We start from the raw sequence: 24,657 nt of genomic DNA, 5'->3' as shown, positions 1-24,657 counted from the left end.
AAGAGGTTTAGTTTGATTTGGCATTGTGTTCCGTGCAGACATCGTGGGCCGAAGGGCTTGTTCCTGTGCAGAACATGCTACGCGAAAAAGATGCCTTTCACTGTGTGTTTTGATGTACATGTGACTAATAAAGAAATCTTATAAAGAAATCTTATGTCCTTTGATGCCACAGCTTCCCAGAACATCTTGCACTGTATCTCAGAGGCTATAGGTGACAGCAAGTGGCAATGTCTTGACCAATCATTAACTCTGAACAAGCTGGCCGGCTGAGTTGTACTTGTTTTGGTTGGACTGGACTGGCCCAGGTTTGCTGGAGGTGAACAACATTATGTATTTAGTTGATAGCATGTCAGAAACCATGAAGATGAGCATCATCACCCTCATCCATGTGCAAAAGAGGGAGAAGGAAGAGATCAGAAATTGGTGACCCATCTCATACTTAATGTGGATTACAAGATCCTGTTCAAAGTCATGACCAATGAAGTTTGCTGTGGGGATGGAAATTCATCCAGATCAGATCTGCACTGTACCCACGTGAGATCGCTGATCTCCTCAGCTACTCAAGGATATGATCATCTGTATGCAGAACAGGGAATGGACACATGTCTTGTCAGCTTGGACCAGAAGAAGCCCTTTGGCAGAACATTGCACACATACATAATCAATATGCTCTCCAAAATGGGGTTTGGGGGTGGAATCAGGATTTGGATATGATGGTTCTGCACAGACATCAGTAGCAGAGTTCTAATCAATGGGTGGGAATCAAGAAACTTCCTGGTCAGATCTGGAGTCGGGCAAGGCTCTTTGCTGAGTCCATCAGGATGGATATGGACACAGAGGGATGGGGATCACGGCAACAAAAACTTGGTGGAGTATATGGCCGAGGTAATGCAGAAACTGGGAATGTGGCTCAACACACTTTCTTGATTGGGGAAGGAACCAGGCCATCAGGTGTGAGGTGCTCTTGGTGTTGTTCTATATGACACAGGTGTGATCCATATACTGTGCCCACGCTGCGGCAGTCGCCAAAGTCATTTTCCTCATCTGGAGGATGAAAATGAATTGTATCCACAGAGACTTGATGTATGCATCTCCAGAGAAAGGGAGGGAAATGTACCCACTGTACCTTCATTCTTATGCCTACCATTTGTATGTGACTGCATTATGACTCTAAGTTTGCAAACACCAAGTGTCACTACATGCCGAAGTTCTATCCATCCTTGATCAGCAATGAAATAATAACCAAATAACCTGTATTTTATATTGTGCCATTGAGAAGTACTATTTCCTCTCAATTTGGGAGCAAGTACATTTGCATTGAGTTCAACGTGATGAAACAAGTGAGGAGAGATAAAAATAGAAAATGCTGGAAACAATCAGCAAGAAAAGCAGCATCTGCGGAAAGTGAGACAGAGTTAACAGAACTGGGAAAGAGAGAAAAACGAGTTAGTTTTAAGATGCAGAAAAGGTTGAGTGTGAGGTGGATAGGACAAAGGGAATGGGAGCATATAGCACCATCTATCTGTCCCATTAACACCCTGACCAGAGAAGCTCCACAATTTGTCCTCTCAGCAATCTTGGGCTCACCCTATTATAAATGTTCCCTTTGTCCTACCCATCCCTCTCCTCACCTTTTCTGCATCTGAAATCTAACTCCTTATTCTCTCTTGAAAATAAAAAAAACTACGGATACTGGAAATCCAAAATAATTTGCCGAATCTAATCTGACAAAGGGTCTTCAACCTGAAACATTAACTCTGTTTCACTTCCTGCAGATGCGGTTTGACCTGCTGAATTCTTCCAGCATTTTCTGTTTTTATTTCAGATTTCTAGCTTCTGCAGTTGTCTTGAGTTTCAAATGGAAAGAGAGTTTAGCCATGAATGTTTACCTATCTTGGAAAACAAAATACTACTATCAATGACTCAATCCTTTTTTTTAAAAAAATCGCACTGTGCAGGTACAACAGCATTAGAAAGAGGCGAATCTTCATCAGATCCTTGTCAAATGTACGCTAACAACTAAGCTTCAATATTATAAAAAGTACATTTATAAAACCAAGTTGTTTGAGCACAGATTTTTATCTTTAAGTAATTATTTTCAAAGAAGGTCAACATTCTGAGGTCATTTTGGGAAAGAAATGATTGATAATTTCAGCATCCCACAAACAATTTTCAAGCCTTAAAATTGATGGATGGACAATGATAGGAAGAGGCTTGTAACTGATTTCTCTGCTGGCAGTACTGGTCAAAAATTTACCCATGTGAAATTATCTTCCAGGGAAAAATTCATTGGCGGGCACTAATTTTAATTTTTTATTTCACCAGATAACGTGGTCTCTCCAATGCACGGAGACCTTGAGTTTGATGCACAGGAATTTAAAGCTGAGTCCTGGAGCCTTGCTGTTGATCACGCATTTAGTAGCAAACAGCAGAAAGAACTGATAAAGAGACAGGATGTGATATATGGTTAGTGCACTCTTTTTACAGTGTAGGATTGGTCGTAGCTAGTAGACCATTTGATTCATCAAAGTTTTTTGTTGTTTCTTCCTAATTTAAAAAAGTGATGGATGCTATGTGGGGATTTCAGAATTTTACAAAAGATTATAAAATTTTTTCCCCTCATTATTCAGATTAAGAATTCTTGAGTTACTCTACATCAGAGCTAAATAGATAACTGGGAAGAGCTGCCTGGTCCATTGACAGAATCTTATTGGACTAGTTCTTTCATCATTGCACCTAATTATATTTTGCCACAAAAATAAGCATGGTAGATTATTCCAAATATTGTTATATTTTGTTAAAGAAATATTTCAAATATTTAAAGAAATATATTTATATATTTCTTATATATATGTGTGTGCATGTATATATATTTAAAGAAATGGCCCAACCTGAAACATCGACTGTCCATATCCCTCCATAGATGCTGCCTGACCCATTGAGTTCCTCCAGTGCTTTGTATGTTGCTCCAGATTCCAGCATCTGCAGTCTCTTGTGTCCTCTTCGTACCTACTTAAATTTACTCTCAGTTGTTTTATTCATATCTTGTTGTCCAACTATCCTAGCTTATAAAATCTTGGTATCTTTGTCTTCCACTACTTGATATCTCATGATGTTTTTCTACCTGTTCCCAAATTTGAAATAGAAGTAGAAAATGCTAGAAGAGAGCCAGCAATATATTTGGTTCTACGGTCTTATTAATAGTACTACCAATGTTCCAGCTCACAAATAGAGCTCTGCTGTAGACGACTGTAAAATGATATAGCAATGTAATTCATTTCTTTTGGGTACCTGACTCAAAAGTATGCCCATGCATATCTATTGTAAACTGAGTCCCCAGTCTTAAACTCTAAAGTATTTCTTTTTTACTTTCAGAGCTGATGCAGACAGAGATGCACCACATTCAGACCCTGGAGATAATGTCAGAAATTTATAGGAAGGGCATGAAGGAGGAGCTGCAATTAGATCACAACACCATTGACAAAATATTTCCCTCTTTGGATGAGTTGTTAGAAATTCACAAACACTTTTTCTTCTGCTTGAAAGAGAGACGCCGAGAGTCTTTTGAGGAGGACAGTGAAAGGAATTTTTTTATTAATAGGATTGGTGATATCCTTTTACAACAGGTAACGTAAGAATACATGGAGCAGAAATGTTTGCAAATTATCTCTTGGAATGTGGTAGATATGAAGGGGGTGTCAGGATTTAAAGATCTGGTTTCTGTTGCAGAATGAAAAAACAATACAGAGCCTAGACGAGTGAACAATTAATGTGATCCAGGTTACATAACTGTCCCAGAATAGTTGGACAATAATCTATTTTAATATAAAGCTGTATAACAGAACAGGTACAAAAGACTCCCACCCATAATGATTCATGCTATTTAGAGTACATGCTGGACCCCAGTGACATCAGGCCGACCAGCCTAAACTTTGCTCAGTTATAAAATCAAGGTAATTTGTTTTAGTTTACATACTACAAGTTTAAATTAGGACAATTCCCTGTGCCACTGCACAGAAATGAATTGGTTGTAAATCAATTGGATGATTTTAAAATAAGCAGCAATAGAAATTAACATCAATGATTACCATTAAGTAAATTATAATAAAATAAAATGGTGGTTTTGTATGCAGCAGGAGGTGGTTTGGGATATCTCATGTTTTAATGTATCTTGCAGCTTTGAGGAATCATGAGTTCCTCCAAAACTTCTTTTACAATTTATTTCCGCTGAGTTTGCTTGACTGTGACAAAATTCAAAGTAATTCATTCTATGTGAAATTCTTTGTTATTTTTCTGATGCATGTGAGGAGACATTATGTATATAATAATGAAAGTTAATTTTCTTTCTAGTAGTATCTCTAGCAAGCATCATGCTTTGATTTCATTGTTTGGCAATGTGTTTATTTTCGGTGTTTTAGAGGATTGACCCGCTTATTGGACCATAATCATTCTTCATGTTTAGTTTACAGATGAAAATGCTAATAAGTTGAAGCACACCTATGGTGAATTTTGCAGCCACCACAATGAGGCAGTCAGTTTCTTTAAAGAACTGCAACAACAAAACAAGAAATTTCAGAACTTTATCAGGGTAAGTGTTCATTTATCAATTTTCACTACGATGAAATATTGTAAAAGCAAGATTTTTCAACACACCTTGCATTTCTGCTTCCTTTTTAGCAACAGAGCAACAACCTACAAGTCCGACGCCTTGGTGTCCCTGAATGTATACTACTGGTTACCCAACGGATCACCAAATATCCAGTCCTGCTTGAACGATTACTGCAATACACAGAAGGTAAATTTTGGGTTGGTCATTCCATGCTGTTCCATAAAACTGTAGGTTCCTACAGTATCTCTGTATCTACTTGTAAAGGGCTCTGAGTTGTCCAGAGGTTGAGAAAAATATTACATAAATGCAAATGTTATTATTTTGTCAAAAAAAAATGTAATTTTGGAGTGAATTATGGTAATTTGGTTTTTAAGTAAAAAAAAACATTTCTCGGAAGATTAGATAAGTATGAAAGACGTATTAGAAACTGCTCTTTGAGTTCCTGAATCAAATGGTGGTTGGGAGTTGATTTTTGGCCTTTTGAAAAGATCAGTTCACAAGTCATTTGCTACAGCATGGAGAGATGAGAGTCACTTAAAAGGTTTTTTCCTGCACCAGTGGTGGCTTCCTGTGAGAAATGCAAATAGCTGGTGCTTTGTGCATGCGCCTGCTCTTCTAGATACGTTGTCAATGAGCTTTGTGACATTTTCCACCCCACTCCCCTCTCCAACAACCCCATAAAGTTGCTGACAGTATGTACAAATTGTGTGGCTTGCAGCAGTGTTGATTAGACTGAGCTGGACCAGTGACTGTTATATGGGAATGCTGACTCTTCATAATTTTTGATAGCTGAGTGCACATTGTGGTGTACTGAGGCTACAGGTGCAGTTGATAAGAAATAGCATTCAAAGGTGCATTGCTGACTGTGACTGCAAATGTGAGGCAGTGAATTCAGGTACGTGAATCTTGACTGCTGGCACCGATTACCATTGCTGACTGGTGCCATTACCTTTCCAGTATGAAGAGGGCCTCCTGTTCGATGTAAATAGGTCACATTATTCTTTCTTGCAATTTCCTCCTCCAAGGCTTTGGAAAATCTTGGAGCCCTCTTTTGTGTTGTGCCATTTTTCCATGCCTCCCAGCTCAGAAAGGGAGTTTGAGAACAATTGCCAGCAGCTGTTGCTGTCTCTTAAGAGTTGCAAAGTTTTTAAAAGATGTGTTCATTTTTATTGAGATTGGGGCTTTACTGGCAAGGTTGGCATTTATTCTCTATCCCTCATGGCCCTTTAGGAGGTGGTAGTGAGCTGCTTACTTTAGTGTTGTCTTTCAAAGCTTTAAGTGGTTCATAAACATTGGTTTCCCGCTGAGCCGTGCAGTATTAAGGTGGGTGCATGCCGTCGTCGTCATTGTGGCTATCCCTCGAGGTCGAGGATGATGGTCTTCGTTCCATTGATCTATTTATGGGCTCTCAAGTGGCTTATGAGCACCAGACTGTCAATAAGTGAAAAGCAGTAAGTTAGCACACTGCTTGCATTTGGAGCAACAAGCATAGGTTATTCTAATGCATAGTGATCACCATTTTTGAGAGCTACTCTCACATGTCTTAGTCCTGTTAGAAACAAAAACTGAGAGTGAATAGAATCAGTATTCACTTAGAAATTCACTTAGAATTCACACATTTTACCCACTGGCTGTTCTCCCCCACCCCCATCTGGTCCTGGTTCCATCTGCTTTTCACCTCTTCCCTAATGGTTCCCATTATCACCTTCATTACTTATCAGATTCCTCCTCCCCCAACCTTTTTATTCTGGCTTCTGCCCTCTTCCTTGCCAGTCCTGATGAAGGTTCTCGACCCGAAATGTCGACTGTTTATTTCTCTCCATAGATGCTGCCTGACCTGCTGAGTTCCTGCAGCATTTTGTGTGTGTTGCTCCAGATTCCAGCATCTGCAAAATCTCTTGTCTCCAGATTCCCACACTGGTAGCCTTTTGTGTTCCTGCTTATCACCCTCCGGCAGCTGACTCCACCTTCACCCTCCCCACCCCTCTCCTGTCTCTATCTTCTTCCTTTTTTGTTTGTCTGCCTCCTATCATGTCTCCCAACTCCACCCCTCCCCTACCTGGCTCAATCCGTCTGTCATCCTTCAACACCCCCTCCCAACCCCACTCAGTCCACAATCACCTCTGGCCTCTGTCTCACCATTTTCCCCTCTCCTCTTGATGCTGGCAATATCCCCTGTCCACTTTCAGTCCTGATGCTACTCAACCCGCTGAGTTCCTCCAGCAGGTTGCTTGTTGCTTCAGCTTCCAGCATCTGCACTCTCTTGTGTCTTCGCTTAGAAAGATAATTTTTAGGGTAGATGGTTGCGGGTATATGTGGAAAATAACAGACTTCGATGCATACAGTGTACTGATCAGTTGCAAAATGCTTTTCTAGGTGTTTGTATTGTCTGCTTTAGATTCAAGCTGCATGATGCCTTGAACTTGTCAGTTTACATTGCAGGGTAGATGCAGAGTCCTAGCTAAAATATTGAGTGTAGGATGCTTTTAAATTAATCTAGTTCTAGCTTGTTACCACAAGCTCTTGGTGTGTGCACCTTGTGTAGCAGAATCCTGTGTAAATTTAGCCGAATCTGAAAGATCAACATCTCTAATTTGGCCCTTTTCAGTTGGCAATCATATTAAATACAGCACGCTTACTTCAGTCCTGCCTGGCACAAGCACAAGGCTTAGCCAAATTTAAATGGCAGGATTAATATTCCACAGAACGGAGATTTCCACATTTGAAATCTACATGTTGGTCTATTCATGATTAAGAGCCTATGGCAAACACAAATAGCGTTCAATTCTGGTAACAGTAGCCAGATGTACGCTGCCAGCATTTCTTATTGGTTGGAAACCCCCATTTGTGAAGCTGCTTAAGACTTGTAAAACCTCCTATGCTGATTCAGTTGCATTACATATTGGATAATTCAAGATTTTTGAAGAACTTGCAAATAGTGTCCTAGAATCATGTAGTGTGGAAACGGGCCCTTCGACCCAACTCATCCATGCCAACCAACTTGCCTACCTCAGCTAGTTCCATTTGCATTCATTTCACTCCTGTTCATCAGGCAATTTAACATAAAGGTATGTGCCTGAATAATAATAGACTGAAATTTTGTTGTATTGTTATTCCCAGAGGGGACGGAGGAGAATGAGGATGTGACTAGATCTCTTGCCATGATAAAGGACATAATCACATCAGTAGATACAAAGGTCAACAAATATGAGAAAGAGCAAAAGTTACTGGATATCTTAAGTAAGTTTGAAAACAAAACATATGCTAAGTTGAAGAATGGCCGTGCATTCAGGAAGCAAGACCTGATCAGCCGAAACAGAGAGCTGCAGCATGAGGGTTCAATGTACTGGAAAACAGCCACAGGACGATTGAAAGGTAAAATAGCAGTGATTCACAGCTCTACAAAAAATTACATTTCCATTATGCAAAGTGCTTTAAAAATGAAGATTGGTATACTGACAAGTATATAGATATAAATCATTTGATACCATGCAGTTAATAACTATCATCATCAGCTTTGGTAGATATGTCCTCAGTCAACACCTGTGGTATTCTGTCCACCTTTTTCTAGCTCCTGTGAACTTGCTGTTGACAATTCACCTCCTCTGGTATTGGTTTCTGAGGCGATACTTGCCACTAGTTTTCACTAAGGATGAAAGAACTGAAGATCATGTCATACACAACATGCTTAAAACCAGCAAAGGGAGGGGCAGGGGGTATTGCATAAATAATTAGAGATGGCACAATGTCCTTGTTTTAAGTGCTGTTACTTTTGTTTCAGATATCACTGCTCTGCTCCTTACCGATGTGCTGATTTTCCTGCAGGACAAAGACCAAAAGTATACTTTTGCAACTGTGGTAAGTTCAGCTTGGTTTATCTTGACCAAATCAAGATTGTTTTACCATTGGAGATCTGGAAAGAGCCTGTGGAAATTCTCTCTTTCATTTTTATATACAAAGAAACATAGAAAACCTACAGCACAATTCAGGCCCTTCAGCCCACAAAGCTGTACCGAACATGTCCCTACCTTAGAAATTACTAGGCTTACCCATAGCCCTCTATTTTTCTCAGCTCCATGTACCTATCCAAAAGTTTCTTAAAAGACCCTATTGTTTCCGCTTCCACCACCGTTGCCGGCAGCCCATGCCATGCACTCACCACTCTCTGAGTAAAAAAACTTACCCCTGACATCTCCTCTACACCTACTCCCCAGCACCTTAACCGTGTGTCCTCTTATGGTGACCATTTCAGCCCTGGGGAAAAGCCTCTGACTATCTACCTGATCAATGCCTCTCATCACCTTGTATACCTCTATCAGGTCCCCCCTCATCCTCCGTTGCTCCAAGGAGAAAAGGCCGAGTTCCTTCAACCTGCTTTCATAAGGCATGCTCTGCAATCCAGGCAGCATCCTTGTAAATCTCCTCTGCACCCTTTCTATGGCTTCCACATCCTTCCTGTAGTGAGGTGACCAGAACTGAGCACAGTACTCCAAGTGGGATCTGACCAGGGACCTATACAGCTGCAACAATACCTCTTGGCTCCTAAATTCAATTCCCCAATTGATGAAGGACAATACACCGTATGCCTTCTTAACCACAGAGTCAACCTGTACAGCTGCTGTGAGTGTCCTATGGACTCGGACCCTAAGATCCTTCTGATCTTCCGCACTGCCAAGAGTCCTACCATTAATACTATACTCTGCCATCATAGTTGACCGACCAAAATGCACCACTTCACACTTATCTGGGTTGAACTGCATCTGCCACTTCTCAGCCCAACTTTGCATCCTATCTATGTCCTGCTGTAACCTCTGAAAGACCTCTATACTATCCACTACACATTCAACCTTTGTGTCATCGGCAAACTTACTAACCCATCCCTCCACTTCCTCATCCAAGTCGTTTATAAAAATCACAAAGAGGAAGGGTCCCAGGTAGATCCCTGAGGTACACCACTGGTCACTGACCTCGATGCAGAATACAACCCTTCAACAACCAGTCTTTGCCTTCTATGGGCCAGCCAGTTCTTGATCCACATTGCAATGTCCCCTTGGATTTCATGCCTCCTTACTTTCTCAATAAGCCTTGCATGGGGTACCTTATCAAACGCCTTGCTGAAAGCCATATACACTACATCTACTGCTCTCCCTTCATCGATGCGTTTAGTCACATCCTCAAAAAAATTCAATCAGGCTCGTAAGGCAGGACCTGCCCTTGACAAAGCCATGTTGACTGTTCCTAATCATATTATACCTCTCCAAATGTTCATAAATCCTGCCTCTCAGGATCTTCTCCATTGGTTTACCAACCACTGAGGTAAGACTCACTGGTCTATAATTTCCTGAGCTATCTCTACTCCCTTCCTTGAATAAGGGAACAACATCTGCAACCCTCCAATCTTCTGTGACCTCTCCTGTCTCCATTGATGATGCAAAGATCATCGCCAGAGGCTCCGCAATCTCCCTCCCTCGCCTCCCACAGCAGCCTGGGGTACATCTCACCCGGTCCCGGCGACTTATCCAACTTGATGCTTTCCAAAAGTTCTAGCACCTCCTCTTTCCTAAAATCTACATGCCCAAGCTTTTCAGCCTGCTGCAGGTCCTTACTACAATCACCCAGATCTTTTTCCGTGGTGAATACTGATGTAAAGTATTCATTAAGTACCTCTGCTATTTCTTCCGGATCCATACACACTTTCCCACTGCTGCATTTGATAGGTCCTATTCTTTCGCATCTTATCCTCTTGCTCTTCACATACTTGTAGGATGCCTTGGGGTTTTCCTTAATCCTGCCCGACAAGGCCTTCTCATGTCCCCTTCTGGCTCTCCTAATCTCCTTCTTAAGCTCCTTCCTATTAGCCTTATACTCTTCCAGATCTCTAACATTACCTAGCTCTCTGTACCTTTTGTAAGCTTTTCTTTTCCTTTTGACTAGATTTATTATAGCCTTCGTACACCACGGTTCCTGTATCCTCTCGTGACTCTCCTGTCTCATTGGAACATGCCTATGCAGAACTCCACCCAAATATCCCCTGAATATTTGCCACATTTCTTCTGTACTTTTCCCTGAGAACATCTGTTCCCAATTTAAGCTTCCAATTTCCTGCCTGAGAGCCTCATAATTCCCTTTACTCCAAGGAAACACCTTTCTAGTCTGTCTGTTCCTATCTCTCTCCAATGCTATTGTAAAGGAGATAGTGATCATAATTCTATCTCCAAAATGCTCTCCCACTGAGAGATCTGACACCTGACCAGGTTCATTTCCCAATACCAAATCAAGCACAGCCTCTCCTCTTGTAGGCTTATCTACATATTGTGTCAAGAATCCTTCCTGAACACACTTAACAAACTCCACCCCATCTACACCCCTCACTGTCTGGAGATGCCAATCAATGTTTGGGAAATTAAAATCCCCCATCACAACAACTGTTATTCTCACACCTTTCTAGAATCTGCTTCCCTGTCTGCTCCTCGATATCCCTGTTACTATTGGGCAGCCTACAATAAACACCCAGTAAAGTTATTGACCCCTTCCTGTTCCTAACCTCCACCCACAGAGACTCCGTAGACAGTCCCTCCATGACGTCCACCTTTTCTGCAGCTGTGACACTATCTCTGATCAACAGTGCTATTCCCCCACCTCTTTTGCCTCCCTCCCTGTCCTTTCGGAAACATCTAAAACCCGGCACTTGAAGCAACCATTCCAGTCCCTGAGCCATCCAAGTCTCTGTAATGGCCACCACATTGTATCTCCAAGTATTTATCCAAGCTCCAAGCTCATCTGCTTTGTCCACAATACTCCTTGCATTAAAATAGACACATCTCAAACCGGACTGAACATGTCCCTTCTCTGTCACCTGCCTATCCTCCCTCTCATACCTGCTACTAGCTTTCTCTATTTGAGAGCCAAACACCTCTTCCCCAGTCTCTCCAGTTCGGATTTCACTCCCCAACAATTCTAGTTTAAACTCCCCCCCAGTAGCCTTAGCAAACCTCCCCGCCAGGATATTGGCCCCCCTGGGATTCAAGTGCAACCCGTCCTCTTTGAACAGGTCATACCTGCCCCAAAAGAGGCCCCAATGATCCAGAAATCTGAATCCCTGCCCCTTACTCCAATCCCTCAGCCACGCATTTAACCTCCACCTCATTCTATTCCTATGGTTCAGTAATTGTAGATTCCTTCTGATCCTAATATACATAGTAAAATATAATGATGTATGAAATTGCTGTGATACTTGATACAGTTAATTGAACTGTCACCTACTGTGTGGGGTATTGTATATAAATTAGTCATTTGGTCAGAGGACATAGTGACGTCATCATATAGGATATGAGCACCAAATTAAGGGAGTTCCTTGCTGCTGGAGTAGAATAAAGTACGTAAGTACTCTTGTTCAGAACTCCTATGTCCTGTAACTTATTATTAGGTAGAGCTAATAGCACTCTAGAAGTATCCAAAGTCCACCTTAGGATATATTGCATTCTGCTGTACTGCCGTTCTATGTTGACTGGTTCCATGGAAATCTGCTTGCATGGCTCCACCGTTTTGGCTGCAGTCTCGTCTCTCCACAATACAGGTCCTCCCCAGCTTCCAACAGGGTTCTGTTCCTGTGAACTGAGCAGGTGAACATAGAACATTACAGCATAGGACAGGCCCTTCAGCCCACGATGTTGTGCCAAACTTTAACCTACTCTAAGATATATCTAACCCTTCCATCCCACATACCCCTCTGTTTTTCTATCACCTATGTGCCTATCTAAGAGCATCTTAAATGTCTCTAATGTCTGGGTTTCCTCCGGGTGCTCCGGTTTCCTCCCACGTTCCAAAGACGTACAGGTTAGGAAATTGTGGGCATGCTATGTTGGCGCTGGAAGCGTGGCGACACTTGCAGGCTACCCCCCAGAACACTCTACGCAAAAGATGCATTTCACTGTGTGTTTCAATGTACATGTGACTAATAAAGATATCTTATCTTATGTTAATGTATCTGCCTCTACCAGCACCCCTGGCAGTGCATTCCACGCACCCACCACTCTCAGTGTAAAAAACTTACCTCTGATATTCCCCCTGTACTTTCCTCTAATCACCTTAAAATTATGCCCCCTCGTGTTAGCCATTGTCACTCTGGGAAAAAGTCTCTGACTGTCCACTCGATCTATGCCTCTTACCATCTTGTACACCTCTGTCAAGTCACCTCTCATCCTCCTCCTCTCGGCTTCAAAGCTAATATTTTATGGAACATTATGATTCCTTACTCCCACATCCAAAATCTCCACTCTTATCTCTGTCCTCCCTACTTGTTGGGAGAATATAAATATATTTATTAAATTAAAAGAATATAATTTATTTATTAAATTCATGTATTGGAATTCTCTTTGCATAATGTTAGGGCCACTTGGCATTCTTAAGACTAAACAACACTGCAAAGAACCTTTCAAGGTAGGCACGGTAGCGGTTGTGGTTAGTGCAATGCTATTACAGCACCAGCGACCCGGGTTCAATTCCGGACACTGTCTGTGAGGAGTTTGTAAATTCTCCCCGTGTCTGTGTGGGTTTCCTCCAAGTGCTCCGATTTCCTCCCACATTCCAAAGGCGTACAGGTTAGGAGTTGTGGGCATGTTATGTTGGCGCTGGAAGTGTGGCGACACTTGTGGGCTGCCCCCAGAACACCCTAGACACAGATGCATTTCACTGTGTGTTTTGATGTACATGTGACTAATAAAGATATCTTATCTCATCTCATTACAGTTTTCTTTTTGTTTATTTACCTGTCCTTTTCAATTGTTCATATCAGGACCAGAAGCCTGCAGTTATTTTACTGCAGAAATTAATTGTCCGTGAAGTTGCAAATGAGGAACGAGGAATGTTCTTGATCAGTGCTTCGTCTGCTGGACCTGAAATGTATGAAATACACACAAACTCAAAGGAGGATAGGAATAATTGGATGAGACTGATCAGAATGGCAGTAGAGAGGTACGGTAACATGCACCATTCCCACTTTGGATGGGTAGAACAGAAATTATTTGAAAAGTGTTACTTTTATAGTATATAGCACAGTTTAATTTCTGTCTTAAATTAGGCACAGTGTATCTAGTGGAAGACCTTTTCTTTCAAGCACTGAACATGATAAATTAGGAAGGCAAATCCACTCAGAATTGTTCATTAAGACGCTGTTTCTGTGCTTATAGAATCCTTCTCGGTTTCAGTAATATGAGTGGCTCCCTTCTGAACATCTAACTTTATGAGAATTGAGTCACAATGCTCTCTACATATCCCATGGGATTTAGCAATAGCACCTTTTCAGGAAAATCATTTCTTTTATACTCGTGTTTCTCATTCTCTCACACAGATGGACTGTGTGAGATTAAGGTTATTATGAGTTGTTAAGCAGCTTAATTTCCCACCAGATAACTTGCAGAGAATGATTACAGTTGGGTTCATTTAGTCTTATCAATGCATGAGTTAGAAATTCCATCGTGTATTTAAAAACTTATGTGTGCTTTGCATTATATTAGAAGCCTAAATGTGATATATTTGAAGCTGAAATACAGATGGCACTTCAGTGCACACTTGGAAATAGCACTGTGCTTTTCCATGTGTGAGACCCATTTATGTACACAGAGACACATGGAAGTGATATCAATTGACATGTAATGCATGTTTGACATTGTTGCCACAACATTTAAGCATGTGTGTGAGCTTCAAAAACCAAGTGCACCTTGACTGCAAGGACAGGTTTAAGGGAAAGAAGGGCTGCCAAGTGTAAATTAAACTACCTGTCTTTACAAGAACCAATGAAGTTTGTCACAAAATTCTTTGCAGTCGAAGGGTTTTATAGAGTTGAAACATTGCCTTGTGACTCTTGAACTCAATCCCCCAACTAATGACAGCCAACGTGCCATATGTCTTCATAACAACCCTACCAACTTGCACTGCAACTTTGAGGGATCTATGGATGTGGACCCCAAGATCCCTCTGTTCCTCCACACTACTAAGAATCCTGCCATTAACCCTGTATTCTGCCTTCAAATTCGACCTTCCAAATTGAGTCACGTCATACTTTTCTGGGTTGAACTCCATCTGCCACTTCTCAGCCTAGCTTTACATCCTATCAATGTCCCGTTGTAACCCTTGACAAGCTTCTACACTATCCATAACCTTGGTGTCATCTGCAGACTTACTAACCCACCCTTCCACTTCCTCATCCAAGTAATTTATAAAAATCACAAAGAGCAGGGGTCCCAGAACCGATCCCTGTGGAACATTACTGGTCACCGACCTCCAGGCATAATAAGCTCCATCCACAATCACCCTCTGCCTTCTGTGGGCAAGCCAATTCTGAATCCACACAGCCAAGTTTCCCTGGACCCCATGCCTCCCAACCTTCCAAATGAGCCTATCATGGGGAACCTTATCAAACAGCTTACTAAGATCCATATACACCACATCTACTGCCCGACCCTTACCAATATGTTTTGTCACATCCTCAAAGAATTCAGACAGGCTCGTGAGGCATGACCTGCCCCTCGCAAAGCTATGCTGACTGTCCCTAATCAGACTATGCTTCTCCAAATGCTCATAAATCCTGTCCCTAAGAATCATTTCCAATAATTTGCCCACCACTGAAGTAAGACTTACTGGTCTATTATTCCCAGGGTTATCCCAACTCCCTTTCTTGAACAAAGGAATAATATTTGCCACCCTCCAATCATCTGGTACTACTCCTGTGGCCAGTAAGGGTGCAAAGATCAGAAATCTCTTTCTTCGCTTCCCGTAGTATCCTGGGATATATCATGTCTGGCCGCGGGACTAATTTATCCTAATGTTTTTCAAAAGTTCCAACACATCCTCCTCCTTAACATCGACATGTTCTGGCTTATCAACCTGTTTTATGCTGTCCTCACAAACGTCAAGGTCTCTTTCACAGGTGAATACTGAAGCAAAGTATTCATTAAGGACCTCCCCTACCTCTTCCGACTCCAGGCACATGTTTGCTCCTCTATCCCTGATCAGTCCTACCTTCACTCTAGTCATCCTCCTGTTCTTCACATATTAGTAGAACGCCTTGGGCTTTTCTTTAATCCTACTCACCAAGGCCTTCTCATGCCCCCTTCTAGCTCTACTAAGTCCATTCTTAAGCTCCATACTGACTCCCTTGTAACTCTCTATAGCCCTGTCTGATCCTTGCTTCCTAAACCTTAAGTAAGTTTCTTTCTTCCTCTTCACTAGATATTACACATCTCTTGTCAACCATGGTTCCTTCACCTTACCACCCATGCTCTAAGTTCATCACCCTTGTTCCTAATACTTCTCACATCAAAATAGACACACTTCAACCCATCCAACTGACAGTAATTTTGCCCTATCAACTGCTTATCCTTCCTGAGTCTCTCTACACGCTGTATCAACCTGTACACCAACTGCCCATTCTTCTGACCTATCACTCGGGTTTCCATCCTCCTGACAAACTAGTTTAAACCCTCCACAATAGCTGTAGCAAACCTGCCCACAAGGATATTGGTCCCCCTCCAGTTCAGGTGTAACCTGTCCCTTTTGTACAGGTTATACCTTCCCCAGAAGAAATCCCAATGATCCACAAATCTGAAACCCTGCCCCCTGCATCAATTTCTCAGCCACACATTCATCTGCCATATCAACCTATTCTTACCCTCACTGGTGTGTGACACAGGCAGCAATCCAGAGATTACTACCCTTGAGGTCCTGCTTTTCAGCTTTCTACCTAGTTCCTCATATTCACTTTTCAGGAACTCATCCTTTTCCCTACCTACGTTGTTGGCACCAATGTGTACCACGACTTCTGGCTGCTCCCCCTCCCTCTTTAGAATGCTGTAGACCCGATCTGAGATGTCCTTGACCCTGGCACCTGAGAGGCAATATACCATCCAGGAGTCTCTTTCACATCCACAGAATCTCCCATCTGCTCCCCTAACTATAAAGTCCTCTATCATTATTGCTCTCCTCTTCTCCCCACCCAACTTCCCTTCTGAGCCAGACTTGGTGCCAGTGACCTGACTGTTGTGGATTTCCCCAGCAGGTCATCCCCCCACCAACGATATCCAAAACGGTATCCCTGTTATTGAGGGGGAACGGCCACAGGGGTACTCTGCACTATGTGCCTATTCCCTTCCCCTCTCCTGACAGTCAGTCACCCAGCTACCTGCCTCCTGTAACTTAGGTGTGGCTACCTCCCTGTAGCTTTTATCTATCACCTCCTCATTCTCCCGTATGAGCCTGTGTTGGTCTATTTGCCTGAGTTTGGCCCAAACCCCTCCAATCCATGTACTTATCCAAATGACTTTTAAATGTTGTTATTAAAATGGATGTAGTAGAGAATCTTGCATATTTGATTGAATATTGTTCTACAACTTGTCCAGGGTCTTTAATGCCAAAGTAATAATTTATGCTTTGACATGGTATAATTGAATTAATCTTGCAAATGGTACTCTCCATCTGACTGACCTACAACACAAAGCAGATTTTCTGCATTGTTTAATTTTGATGGCACACATCTTTCTCTTTACAACATGTTAAATTAGTTTTTCTTCAATGAGCACAGCAATTAATTACTTGTTGTTCAAGAGTAACTGGCTCCAAATTCCGAACAGGATTTCTGTGTTAGAAATGACAAAAAAAACTCGGTACATTCCTTTTAGCTGGTGGTTAACTGTTTTCCCAGTTAGGTCCAATTAAAAATCCACGAAAATGGTTACAACTTTCAATAATTGAATTTAAACCTAGATAAGTATTGTCAAGGTGTAAGAATTGTTCAAGATCCATCTTTACTGGATGCTGTCACTATTTATTTCAAATTTAGAGAAATCTTTTGGAATAATTATCATGGTGGATTTAAAGCAGTACTCATCCTCTGATAATAATTTGAATTCTTAAGGAGATCACAACACTTGGAGGAGTATGATTATTCAAGAGGAATAGTTCAGCTGCATACCCAAAACTCACCTGAAAGTTTCGTATCCAACATATTTACATAAGGAAATGAACAGCAGATAGGTTGTTTGGGAAAAGACATGTTTGGAAACCAGACAATAATTTTTGTCAAGTGGAACACTAAATCATGAGACATTTGTAATTTGATCTGGATCCTTTCTCATGAATGAAATAGAGAAGGGAAACTTCTTTATATCATTTCTGCTAAGAGCTCAATCTCTGTGGCTAGATGACTAGTTTACTGATCTTTGGTTTCAAAGGAAATTTGTGAAAATGAATCAGTGGTTTAGAGAGCATGGAGTACATTCTAAATGTATTGACTTTTTATGTTAAGACCTTGTGTGAAAAGGTACAGATTTTAATTCATCATTCAGCTGGGCATTTTTTTGCGTATAATTCAACTGCAATCTGATTAATGGTCATACTTCCCCAAAAAAAATGTCATCTTGCAATTACTTAAACAATCCAATGTGGATCCAAAGGTCCCAGACAGTGAAGAAAAGGGCTCTGTAAAGTTTAACCTTGCATTGTGTGTTCAAATGCCTTCTGTTCAACCAGATTAGAGCATGTTTACACAAGCCTGATGGATCGATATGCATCTGTTTCTGCATAAAGAGCCTTTGATCTGCAATTTTTACTATTGTCAATGTGAAGAAGTGCTAATGCGAAGATGAATCTTGCAAACTGTCTTTACTGGTATTTCTAAAGTTATTATTCCTAAAATAAATATACAAGTCTTTCCTAAATACATTTCCTACATACTTCATATGTCTGTACAGGTAGTTTCTACCCCTTTGAGCTAAGACAAAAACTGAACTGAACTCAGCTGGTCAAGCCACATCTGTGGAAAGAGAAACCAATTAACCTTTCAGTGAATAACCCTTCCCTAGTTCTGAGGAATGTCATTGACCTAAAATGTTAACTGGTTTCTCTTCCCATGGGTGAGTATTTTCTGTTTTCTTTAAGATTTCCAGCATCTGCAGTTTTTGATTTTCTATCACGCAGCTGCTTGGGACAAACCTCAACAAAGACCACTGCATCCTTTTCCAGACCTTGGCAAATGCACAGTTCACAAAGAGGTGGATAATCACTCCATCTGCACCGCAGCCATCTCAAGGGCAGCATGTGTTGGGAATGAAACTCTGACCATGCGGGAAGGATCTGACTGGGAGGACCCTTCACACTGCCAGCCAAGTGAGGTCTCGGTGCTAGTTGGAGAGTTCTGCCGATGAGGCATTCTGCCAAATGGTTCTGAAAGTGTGCTTGGGAAACCATTTTACAGGATCCATCATGTCCTTCTCCCACAGGACTTGGAGGAGGTCCTTGCTGACCCACTGCCTGATGGACAAAAAGTGTTTTTCTGCATAAACTTTTCTATGAGGGATAGGTAGTGCAGTGAGGTCTCACAGCCACCACAAAGGCTTTGTGAGGAAGGACCACAATATGGGAGTGGCTCCAGTGAAACAGCCTCTCAAACACTTCATGTGTGTATTGTTCAAAGAGGAAACATTCGTGGATTTGGTGCTTTGTAAGACTATGCACTGGTTTGATGGCACAATGAATGTATTAATGAATGTAAAGAAAAACATGTAGTGATTGCATTGTTTCTCCTATGTATATTTTTATGAATGGAGTAAATTTTTGAAATAAAAATCCTCAGGAAATTGTCCCTGCAAATTATGTATTCCTGCTCCTGATAATTATCTGGTGACACCTAGTGGCAAGTGCATTTCTGTAAGAGAATGGTTAGAAATTGTACATTATACAGCATTTGATTAGGATTAGAAACTTGGTGGTTAATTTTGGAACTTTTGCATATGACATATTAAAAAGATTAAAGATTAAGTAAATTTGTCAGGAGTGTGCCATTTTATCCCTTTATGCTTTACATGCCTTTCACTGAGATCATGGGTAATTTGTGATGGAACACCACATACCTGCCTTTTCCCCATATCCCTTAACACTTGGCTATCAGAAATATATTAGTCCTAGAATTAAAATTAAAATTGACCTAGTTATCAGTTGTACTTTGCAGACAATAGTCCCAAATTTCTGCCATCCTCTGTGAGAGGAAGTGTTTTCTAACTTCATACCTCAAAGACCTAGCTTTAATTTTTAGACTGTGCTGCTTCCCAGCAGGAAAAAAGTTCATGTATCATTAAAAGAGAAGGTTGAATTTTGATGACTAATTAATGACTCATGAAATTAAACCTGTAAGAAAAGAGCCTAGACACTTTGATCAGCAATGAACTGTTCTCGCTTGCCAGCCTCACTCACTATTGTCCTAACCACTCAGTCTGCACTTAATTAGTGCGGGTTTCTGAACATAAGTTTCCCAAGTGAAGCAGTCCTGATCTTTATCAGCTGCCACAAGACCTCCAGGTTCACAATTTTTTTTTCAGTTATACAGCACAGAAACAAGTTCAACTCATCCATGTGGACCAAGATGTCTATCTGAGCTAGTCCCATTTGCTATATATATTTTATATATATGTGTATAAGAACACACACACGTACAATGTTTAAAAACATATATATTTGTATTTATTGTATGTAAATATTGTATGTATTGTATGTACTTGTACTTGCAATAAAGTATTGTATGTACTTGTACTTGCCTCTATAGCTTTCTCTGGCAGCTTGTTCTGGATACCCACTGCCCTGTGTGTGAAAATGTTTCCCCTCGGGTCCCCTTTTAAATGTCACCTTGTTTTTAAATCCATCCCCTCTCACCAACTCTTCCCCTCTTGCCACACACACACACACACACACACACACACACACACACACACACACACACACACACACACACACACAACTTAAAGATGAATAAACTTTGACAGCAAACTAAGATACCCCTAGTTTGCTAACAAATTAATCACATTTGACAGCCGTAATAGCATAACTAGTTCCTAAAGCTATCAAAGAACTTTGAATTTCTCTGACATTCTGAAACATTCAAAAAGCATTTAAGACTAATTATTAAAATAATGTAAAATATTAACAATTAATTAAAAAAAGAAAAAATAATTAGATAACGTAAACAGTTCAAGAAACGAGCAATTAGACCATGACTTGTCCTAACCTCTCAGCTGTTGCTGTGCATTGAAATTTATGGAGTGACTGATGTTATTTGAGTGGATTCCTCAGCAAAATCCATAAAAACACTGGCAAACAGGTGTCAGTAAGTTTAAGCCTTCTAAATTCATACATGCATATGTGAAATCTTAAATTGAAGGCATATACTCTATGTAAGGAAATGCCAACATTTCTCTGCAGAATCTAGCACAATGTGACAGAGCTTTTCATGCATCCACAGTAAATTGGTGAGCTCTGATGCCAATGCATTATACTGATCAAAGGGTCTCTCACTTAATGTAGGTGAAATTTAAAGTACAATTGAATTAGTCTCTTGAGAAAAATTTTCAGAATTCTTGCTCCTTGTCTGAAGGTATGATATGCCAATAAATGCAGAAACATTGAAGAAATATAGATGCTCCAATTTGTGCTTTTCTGCAAGATATCCAGCACTGATTGCTTCATTTCAGCATTTTTAAATACTTATTATACAATATGCATATGTGTTAAGATACACTCAATGAAACATGGCCAACTTGTTCTGCATTATAAGTGAAAACTTATATTATTGATACAGCAATATCTTATTCACATTTCTTTTGTGCTTTTTACTCTCTCTAATAAAAGTTGTCCGGAGGAGGAGGAAGAACGACTAAGTGAATGTGAAGAGGACAAGCGTATTGCTGAGGCAAGAGCAGCCAGGACCCGGAAATTCCAAGGTACTTGCATACTGGCTGGGCTGTTCCCTGTTCCATTGTTCTTAGTAAACAAATTAAGTCCGGTTTCAGGAAAACACTTACAATTTTCCATAACAGGAATCAATTTCTATAGTAGTACATAAAATTAATTTATCTAGGGAACTTCAGAGTAGATATGTTTGGCTTGATAAGCGCTAGACTTAAACACAAAGCATTAAGTTAAAACTGTCTATGCAGGAAAAGAAAACATACACATTAAGTCTGCAGGACATCATCTTAATTCATTTGATGAGTGAGGCATTCTCATAATAAAAGATGTTTTATCAAGATATGGGGAAAATATAACTTTTCCCACCCCTCTTATACTCACTACATAATTAGGTTTAATTTTCTGATTTGTGGCAAATGTAAACCCCTGATATCAGAAGTTCTGGGAAAAGTGGTCATTATGTATGGGATTCCTTTTAACATGGTTATAACAAGGAATATTTTTCAGGAAAATATGATAAAGTTCAACTTCCACATGTTATACAGTCTCTGAGCTTCTGGATTATAACAATGTGTTAGGTCTGCTCATGTGTATTTTCCTGCAGTTAAAGATCCTGTGGCACCATTTGAAGAGAAGAGGTGGAACCCTTCCCAGTATCTGGGCCAATATTCATTCCTCAACCAACATCAGTAAAACACATTTATCCTCAGTTGATGAAGATAAGCATGCAATGTGGTAACAGCCCCATTTCTGAACTTAGTTTGATTGACCAAGACCATGGGAGTCCAAATGAATTTTGCAGAAGTGGCATCCACATGTGCATTGTGTGCCTTCAGATATCACTGCACATCTCTGGCTTGGGTGTGGCATCCACAGGGAGGGTCAGAAATCTTAGCGAAACATGAGAAGTCTGATTTAAAAAAAAGTCTGGCTGTCAGTGGTAGAGTGATTAAATTCTGGGCAGATCTAGGGTCAAAATTGGAGTAACCTGTTATTAGTGAGGGTAAGACAAGGGCAGGAGAAAAGCTATACAAGGATTTAAAAACAACATTAAGAGTTTTAAATTCAGAGTTTCTTGATCAAAAAATGTGAAGTTTTTCTTTGGCCAGTGTAGCTCAGTGAGCACAAGGGGAATGGGATTTGGTAGGAATTAGGAGACAGACAAAAGTATCTGAATTTTCTCAAATATAAGGAGAGTGGAACTTGGAATTCTGTCTAGGATTATGTTGACATGGTTAAGTGTAGCTAAAGAGACGCAGCTAAAACTTGCAGCAACTGATGAGATTAGGGAAGGTGTGCAGAGAGGGAGTGTTACAGAGGTGGTGACATTGATATGTCATTTGAAACTTATCTCAGGGTCAGAAATGACATCAAGTGTACCACCAATCAGGTTGCTTTCAGATAGTTGCCATGGAAAGGGAGCAGACTTTGTGACAGGAACTGAAAAGTCATAGGTTTTGGTTTTCCCCTCATGTATTTAGAATACTCATTGAATGTCGGACAAGTGGTCTAATGATTTAGAAGCAGCAGAGAGTCATAGGTGATGGTGATGATACAGAATAAGTTATGTTTCATGTCAAGTCAATTTGAGTTTATTGTCATAGACATAGTACAATGAAAAACTTGTAGGAGTATCACAGGCACTTAGGTGCAGACAACACACAGAATATAAATGAGGCATAAATTATACGTAAAATTATACCATACAGTGGGGGGAAAAGACTGTGTGCAAAAGCAAGACCACGGTGCTAACAAAAAACAACTGAAGACATGTCCATGATAGTACAAGAACTGGTCCGTAGTGTTTCTTTGCTGAGGTGGGGTTAGAGTTGTGCAGGTAGTTTCAAGAACCTGATGGTTACAGGAAAGTAGCTGTTCCTGAACCTGATGGTGTGGGATTTCAGGCTTCTGTGCCTCCTGCCTGATGGTAGTAGTGAGCAATGGTAGCAGCATGTGTATCTGACAGTATGTTAGAATGCTGATGCTGGGAGTTGTACATAGTTGAGAAATATGAATTCATCAAGGATAGATCTTTGAGGGTCACAAAAGGAATGGTGTAGGTGCGAGGCTATAACTGCATTGATAAAAATGCAGGCTGGTGTATTCCCAGTCAGTTGGTCAATGGTTCAGGAACATTACAGAAGAATGATGTGGTTAATCATGTCAGAAGCTCACACAGCCTGACAGAAGTAAGGAGGGGAAGATCATCATTGTCAAAATTGCAGAGTGCATCATTAATGGCTGTTTTGAATGAAATCTTATGAGAAGGATTAAAGCAGAACTCTGTGAAAGAGGGGCATGAATTTGGGAGGCTGCAACGTTTTCAGGGACGTTGGAAAGTAAAAGGTAGAGAGTGGTACAAGAATAAAAGAGTACAAGAATAAAAGAGCACAAGAAACAGGAGCAGGAGGCCTTCCAGCCCTTCAAACCTACTCCATCGTTCATGAAGTTCGTGGCTGATTCTTCCACTTCAGCAGCACTATCCCCATTTCCCTTGATTACCTTAAAGTCCAGGAATTAATAAATTCCTGTTTTCGATAACGCAACACTGAGCCTCATAACTCCCTGGAATAGAGAATTCGAAAGGTTCATCGCCTCTGAGTGGAGAATTTTTTCCTCATCTCAGCCATGAAGTGCCTACCCTTTTCCTGACACAGAGTCCCCTGGTCCTGGATGCTTCAGGTCGGAGAAACATCATTCTTCCTTCCAGCTTGTCAAGCTCTTTAAAAATTTTGTATGCTTCAGTGAGATCTCTTGTGCCCATCTTTCACAGTATTCTGTTGTAATCCTTCCAATAAGATTTCGTTCAAAACAGCCGTTAATGATGCCCTCTGCAATTTTGATAAAGATGATCTTCTTCTCCTTGCCTCTGTCAGGTTATGTGAAGCTTCTGACATGAGGGCAGCACAGTAGCGTATCGGTTAGAGTGATGCTATTACAGAGCCAGCGATCAGGGTTCAATTCCTGTCACTGTAAGGAGTTTGTACATTATTTCCTCTGGGTGCTCCAGTTTCCTCCCACATTCCAAAAGACGTACGGGTAGGTTAACATGGGTTTAAATGGGCAGCATGGACTCGTTGGGCTGGAAGGGCCGGTTATTGTGCTGTAAGTAAAGTTTTAAAATGTTTTTTTTTATTTCTTCTAAATTCTAGAGAATACCATTCCAGTCTATTCAATGTCTTCTCGTACACTAAGCCTGCCATCTCTGGAACCAATCTAGTGAATTTTTACTGCCCATTGACCCCCAATCCCCCAGACATAGTGCTCGCACCAAGGCCCTACACGATTGCAGTAAGACCTCCTTCCTCCTGTAATGA

General features: G+C 40.9%; 1 protein-coding gene across 8 annotated transcripts in view; it reads left to right on the top strand.

Annotated features, from left to right (window-relative positions):
• Nucleotides 1–24,657, top strand: part of arhgef28a (Rho guanine nucleotide exchange factor (GEF) 28a) — a 283,580-nt gene that overhangs the window by 191,952 nt on the left and 66,971 nt on the right. For all 8 annotated transcript variants that reach the window (XM_052019926.1, XM_052019922.1, XM_052019928.1 and 5 more), the window contains 8 exons: nt 2,326–2,466; nt 3,376–3,626; nt 4,463–4,588; nt 4,678–4,795; nt 7,730–7,984; nt 8,391–8,467; nt 13,404–13,582; nt 21,281–21,372. In XM_052019926.1, coding sequence (XP_051875886.1) covers nt 2,326–2,466; nt 3,376–3,626; nt 4,463–4,588; nt 4,678–4,795; nt 7,730–7,984; nt 8,391–8,467; nt 13,404–13,582; nt 21,281–21,372 — 1,239 coding nt within the window. The remainder of the gene's footprint in view (nt 1–2,325; nt 2,467–3,375; nt 3,627–4,462; nt 4,589–4,677; nt 4,796–7,729; nt 7,985–8,390; nt 8,468–13,403; nt 13,583–21,280; nt 21,373–24,657) is intronic.

This window comes from Pristis pectinata, chromosome 7 (genome assembly GCF_009764475.1).
Source record: "Pristis pectinata isolate sPriPec2 chromosome 7, sPriPec2.1.pri, whole genome shotgun sequence".
Lineage (NCBI taxonomy): Eukaryota > Metazoa > Chordata > Chondrichthyes > Rhinopristiformes > Pristidae > Pristis > Pristis pectinata.
The sequence above is the reverse complement of the archived record's forward strand: the minus strand, read 5'-3'. Positions and strand labels throughout refer to the sequence as shown.